General features: G+C 64.6%; 1 protein-coding gene across 1 annotated transcript; it reads left to right on the top strand.

Annotated features, from left to right (window-relative positions):
• The first annotated feature begins 278 nt into the window (after nucleotides 1-278).
• On the top strand, nucleotides 279-5,299 carry LOC119846061 (lens fiber major intrinsic protein-like). Its single transcript, XM_038379184.2, has 7 exons — nucleotides 279-380; nucleotides 485-589; nucleotides 2,146-2,343; nucleotides 3,354-3,713; nucleotides 4,288-4,452; nucleotides 4,540-4,620; nucleotides 4,965-5,299. The coding sequence occupies exons 1-7, from the start codon at nucleotides 279-281 to the stop codon at nucleotides 5,178-5,180; spliced, it is 1,227 nt and encodes a 408-aa protein (XP_038235112.2). The 3' UTR covers nucleotides 5,181-5,299.
• The last annotated feature ends 548 nt before the right edge of the window (nucleotides 5,300-5,847 follow it).

Genomic DNA, 5,847 nt, shown 5'->3' with positions numbered 1-5,847 from the left:
TGCTGGATAAAGGTGCGATGGGGCAGCAGCACCCACTCCGTGCAAAGGGGGGCTTCTCCTTGGTCCTCGCTGGGAGATGTCTCCATGGTTCCCTGGGGGGGAGGGGCTCTTTGCACATAAGTGCCTGGCTCTGGGGGGCACAAAGGGGTGTGTGTGCACAGGGACAGGTGGAGGGTGGAGATGCCAATGATAGGGGCACCCACGTGGTGGCTGGGGCGAGCAGGGAGCTGGCACAGCGAGAGTAACGTCAGTGCCCACCCATGAGCGGTCCCCGCGGGATGGGCACGGCAAAGGCAGCAGCAGCAGTGGGCAGAGCGGGGCTCTCGCTGGGCTGGCATTTGATGCTGATGGGGCCTGACAGGGCCGCCCACCCAGCGTGGGTGTGTTGGGGGGGGGGCGGGAATCCCAGCTGGGTTGCAGCGGGGGGGAAAGGGGGGACTTTGTTTCAGCTATTGAGGCCACTGATTGTTCTGGCTCTTTGCAGCAAGTCAGCACGCGCCACGCAGAGAATGGCAGGAAGAATAGAGCGAACGCGGCACCGGCCGGGGTCAGCCCGGGGCTGCTGCACCCCCAGGTTTTGCTGAGCCAGGTGCTTCAGCTGTAAAGCCCCGCTGACTCCAACTGGAGCTCTTGGGGGGTGGGCAGGGGAAGGCTCTGCTGAGCCAGCAACGCTGGGGGAGCAGCACGGAGGGGAATTCTCCAGGGACAGCTCCAGGGCTTTAGGGCCCTGGCCTCCAATCGAAGGGGGTTTAAAGCCCAGGTGGCCCAGTGCTGTCCCCCTTCTGCACTGTACGCGGTCTGCTGGCTGGGAGGCCGGACTCCTGGGTTCTATCGCAGCTGCACCAATAGGACTTGCTTCTCCCACGCCTCACTTTCCCTGTCTCTAAAATGGGGCAACTGAGCCCAGACACCTGCAGACCCATGCGCCTGGTGCCCCCAAGGATGCACCCCCATGTGTCCTGGTGTCCAGGGGGGGATCTTTCCCCATGCTCACCTAGGGCATTGGTGCTACTGCAGTCTCCAGAGGCCCCCGCTGTGATCGGTGCCCCCCATGCTGGGGCTGGGCTCTGCAGGACTCATGGTACATGGGTGTGACAGCAGCATGAGAGGAGACTCGCACCCGCAATCACAGGGCACCTGGCCCCTTAGCCCCCCACGCCCCACTCCTTGCATGCCTGATTCCATCCACACCTCTCCCTGCCTGCACACACTCTCTGACACAGACATTCACACTCACCTGTGCACACACTCCCATGTGCATTCGCTCCCCCACCTGCCCCACCCGGCCATGCAGACTTGCTCCACGTAGTGTCACTCAGACACACGCTGCCTCCCTCGTGCCCTCGCATGCTCTTTTTCATACTGTCCTCTTGCACACTAATTTGCACACTCCACATTCACACTAATTTGCACAGTTGCCCCATGTATACTCATTTGCACACTTGCCATTCACACACTCATTTGCACCCTCCCTTGTGCCCTTGCACACCCACTGGCACATTCGCCCTCCCTCGTGCCCCCAGCTCCGCAGCCCCCCTTCCTCTCTCCTTTCATCTCTGGTAGGAGGGAGAATCCCAGCCCTGAACAATGGTCGTCCGTGACAACCCCCTTCAGAAGGGCCTTGGCTCCTCTTTGAGATTCAAAGGGGCAGGTTGTCATGACACCTGCTGGTTTCCAGGCACCTGAGTCACCAACACCCCGCCCCCCGCCCCGCTTTCAGGTTGGGGACCTGCCCATCCCAGACCCCAAACTGCCCCCCCCAGCCTTGCCCTTCCCAGACCCCAACTCCCCACCCCACCCGGGCCCTGCCCATCCCACCCCCCAACCCCGGAGCAGCTCCCCCCCCAGGGTCCCCACTAAAGAAACTCTGGCAGTTTCTGCTCAGGAGAAGCCGACTTCGGGAATAGCGGGGGGAGTGGGGAGCATCAGCAGAGCTGGAGGTGACGCGGGGCCGGGGACGGGACTTGCAGGGGAATGTGGGGCATTGGCCATGCTGTGGAGAGCGGAAGAGCCCAGGGCTGGGGCTGTGGGTCAGGAGAGTGGCATGTGTGGGAGGGGGTTGGTTGCTGTGGGTTTGGTTAAGGAGACGGGGAGGTTCCCAGGAGCAGGTGTCCCTGGAAACACGCTGCTGACCCCTCTGCCCAGCGGGCCCCCTCGGGGCTCTGCCCCGATGCCCCTCTGGCCCCTTGCCCAGCGCCCGCGGCTGCTGTATCTTTAAGAGGAGCCTGGCTGGGAGGGGCGGGAGGGGGGTGTGAGGATCCCTGGAGGGAGAGTGGCGCAGCACCCTGTGTCTCCCAGAGCAGAGCCCTCGGGAGCCAGCCGGGCAGCATGGCCATCGGCGAGGTAAGGGCTGCCCGCCTTGCCCTCACCCCAGCGGGCAGCTGAGCGGGCCCCTGGCTGTGGGGCACCTGGGAAGTTTGGGAGAACTTCTCTGAACTCCCTGCCCATCCGTCCGTGCAGCCGTCCGTATCCACCCACCCACCCCTGTCCATCCATCTGTCTATATCCACCAACCCCCCGTGTCCATCCGTCCGTCCATATTCACCCACCCGCCCGTGTCCATCGATATCCACCCACCCACCCGTGTCCATCCACCTGCCCTTGTCCATCCGTCCGTCCAGCCATATCCACCCACACGCATCCATCCGTCCATATCCACCCACCCACCCGTGTCCATCCATATCCATCCACCTGCCCCTGTCCATCCGTCCGTCCAGCCATATCCACCCACCCACTCATGTCCACCCGTCTGTCCACATCCACCCACCCACATCTGTCCAACCATCCATATCCACCTATCCATTGGCATCCATCCATCTGTCTCCACCCAGCCACATCCATCTGTCTGTCCATCCATCCATATCTCTCCACCCATCTGCATCCATCCACCCATCCAGGGACAGGCTCTTTCTTTCTTTCTTTCTTTCTTTCTTTCTGCATACTCAGCTCCAGCTCCATTAGGACCATGACGGGGGGGGGTGTCCAGCATCCAAACCAACCCCCCCACAAACCAGGGGATTCAATGCCTGAGACCAGCTCCTCCCTGACCCCACTAAGACCATCCGTCCCGGGCTCCGTGGAGGGACTGAGGTTGGTGAAGCGTGTCTGTGCCAGGGGTGCCTGGCATAGGGGGCAGGATTGGAGGGGTCTGATCTGCTGGTTGATGGTTTAGCAATGGGAAGAGCTCACAGCCAGCCCCCTATGCTGCCCCGTGACCTGCCCTCCCCACAATGTCCCCTCTGCAGCCATGGTTCCAGACCCCCCCACCCATTGCCATGGGACCAGACACCCCCAAATCTGTTGCCATGGTTCCCCCCCAACCTGGTTGCTGATTGTATGTCCTCCCTCCCCAGGACCTGCGGAGCCGTCGGTTCTGGTGCTCCCTGCTGGCGGAGGCAGCTGGCACCCTGATCTTTGTCTGGCTGGTGCTGGGCGCCTCGTGCCCCGGCGGCCCCGGGCGTATCACAGCCCCTCCCGCACTGCAGCCGGCTCTGACGGCCGGGCTGGCGGCCGTGGGGCTGGCTCACTGCTTCGGCGAGGTCAGCGGGGCCCAGGCCAACCCGGCCCTCACCCTGGCCTTCCTCTGCACCCGCAAGCTGGACGCCCTGCGCGGAGCTGCCTATGTCCTGGCCCAGTGCCTGGGCGCCATCCTGGCCGCGGCCGCCGTCTGCCTGGCGCTGCCCACTGCAGCCGCCAGCCACCTTGTCACCAGGGTGAGTGTCCCAGCCTGGTCACAGGGGGCCCCACCCCGGCCGCCCCTCAGGCCCTGGGCTCTCCGGCTCCCAGCGTCTGTCTGGGGCCCATGGGCGTTGGGGGAGCTGGGTAACTGGTCCCTGGGTCAGCCCAACAGATGCGCGTGCTGATACAGGGTGCACCTGCCTTCCAGTGGGACAGCAGGGCTGCCCTGGCCCCATTGGCTGTGCCATGCTGACCCCCCCAGCGCCCCATTTGCAGTGCTGCCCTGACCCCCAAAGGAAGTGTGGCCCTTCAGCCCTGTGGGCAGGGCCACCCGTCAGACTCCCGCCTTTCCGTGCCCAGGAAGCAGGGATCCCACCTTGACTGGATTCAACCCCCCCTTCACTGTCCCCACAGCCCAGTGGGAACCCCCCCAGACCTCTCGCTGCTGGGTCGCCAGGACACCAACACAGCCCCTGATGCCCCCCAGGGTGAACGCCCAAATGTGTCTGGTCCGGGGAGCACAGGCCCCCAGTTCTCCCTGCTGCCCACGTGGCCTGAGGGCCGGGCCGGGGCCAGGTGTGAGCTGCCCTGTCTTGTTCCTGGGCGCAGGTGAGTAGCGAGGGGAACGCTGGGCAGGCGCTCGCCATGGAGACCTTCTCCACCTTCCAGCTGGCCTTCACCATCTTCGCCGTGGAGGACCAGCGGCGCCGAGGGGCAGGCGAGCCGGGTGGCCTGGCCATTGGCTTCTCCGTGACGGCCGGAGCGCTGGCTGCGGTAAGAGATGCCCCTGCCCCAGAGGGAGGGCAAGGCTGGGCTGGTGGGGTCCTGCAATGTCCACTCACCACCCTGCTGTGTCTGCAGGGGACGTTCTCCGGGGGCAGCATGAACCCAGCCAGATCGCTGGGCCCAGCCGTCCTGACGGGCATCTGGGACCACCACTGGGTGAGCCAGGCTGGGGTGCATGTGTGGGGGTTGGGGGGTGCCTAGCCAGCAAAGGCTATGTTGGGTCCAGGACCTGGAGCTGAGCAGCCTGCAATGGGCGTGTGGGGAGAGTGGGGTCAGCCTGAGCCCATGTCCTGCCCCCCCCAGGTGTGTTAGAACAGCCCCGCGCTGGGCCCTGTCTGACCCCTGTCCCCTCCCCAGGTGTACCAAATCTCCCTGGGCCCTCTCTGACCCCTGGCCTGTCCCCCCCCAGGTGTACCGGATCTCCCTGGGCCCTGTCTGAACCCTGTCCCCCACCCAGGTGTACTGGATCTCGCTGACCACTGTCTCCCCCCCGGCCGCAGGTGTACTGGATCGGCCCCTCGCTGGGCGCGGTGCTGGCTGGCCTCTCCTACGAGTTCCTCTTTGCCTCCAGCGCCTCCCGGGAGAAGCTGGTCGCCTGCCTGACCTGCCGAGACATCGACATTGTGGAGACGGCCAGCGTGTCCCGCTCCTCCCTCTCCACCCCCCCCCAGGATGCCGCCCGTGCCAAGCCGCCCCGCAAGGGGGAGCAGCGCTGAGCCAGCACGGCCTCCCCGCCCCATCCTGCCCCCCAAGGACCTGCTTCCTCCTTGAGCGACCCCCACTGTCATGATCCAGCCCACCCTCACCCCACTTGCTAGCCCCACTGAGCGACCCCTACCCCCAGTGCTGCTCCAGCACCGGTGCCAGCTGCACCCAGCATCCACCGGTGGGGGCAGGGGATGGGTGAGACCAGGGCCAGTTCAGATCAGAACCCACCACAGCTCAGTCCTGGGGCTCAGAGAAACAGGGCCACCACTTTGGACAGACAGCATAGCCTGTGCATAGAGTGGGGGGCTGGGAGCTAGGACTCCTGGGTTCTATCCCTGGTTTTGGGAGGGGAGTGGCATCCAGTGGTTAGAGCAGGGAGGGCTGGGAGCCAGGACTCCTGCATTCTATCCGCAGCAATGCCACTCACTCAATATGTGACTGCCTGCTTTCTGTGCCTCAGTTTCCCCCTCTCAAAATGGCAGTGCCGCTCCCCTGGCTCCTGGGGGGGGGGGGGGCGCGCAAGGCACACTGTGTCTGTGCTGGCACCATGCCGGAGTTCGTTGTGGGTGAGGATAGCTCTGGCACGGTCCATGCCCACAGCCCAGGTGCTGGCTGGGAGCCTATCGGCTCCTCTGTACCGTTGATCATTATCGGCAGGCTCCTGCTTTGCTCCCA

The sequence above is a fragment of the Dermochelys coriacea genome, chromosome 20 (assembly GCF_009764565.3).
Source record: "Dermochelys coriacea isolate rDerCor1 chromosome 20, rDerCor1.pri.v4, whole genome shotgun sequence".
Classification (NCBI taxonomy): domain Eukaryota; kingdom Metazoa; phylum Chordata; order Testudines; family Dermochelyidae; genus Dermochelys; species Dermochelys coriacea.
This window is presented reverse-complemented; position numbering and strand designations above follow the sequence as displayed.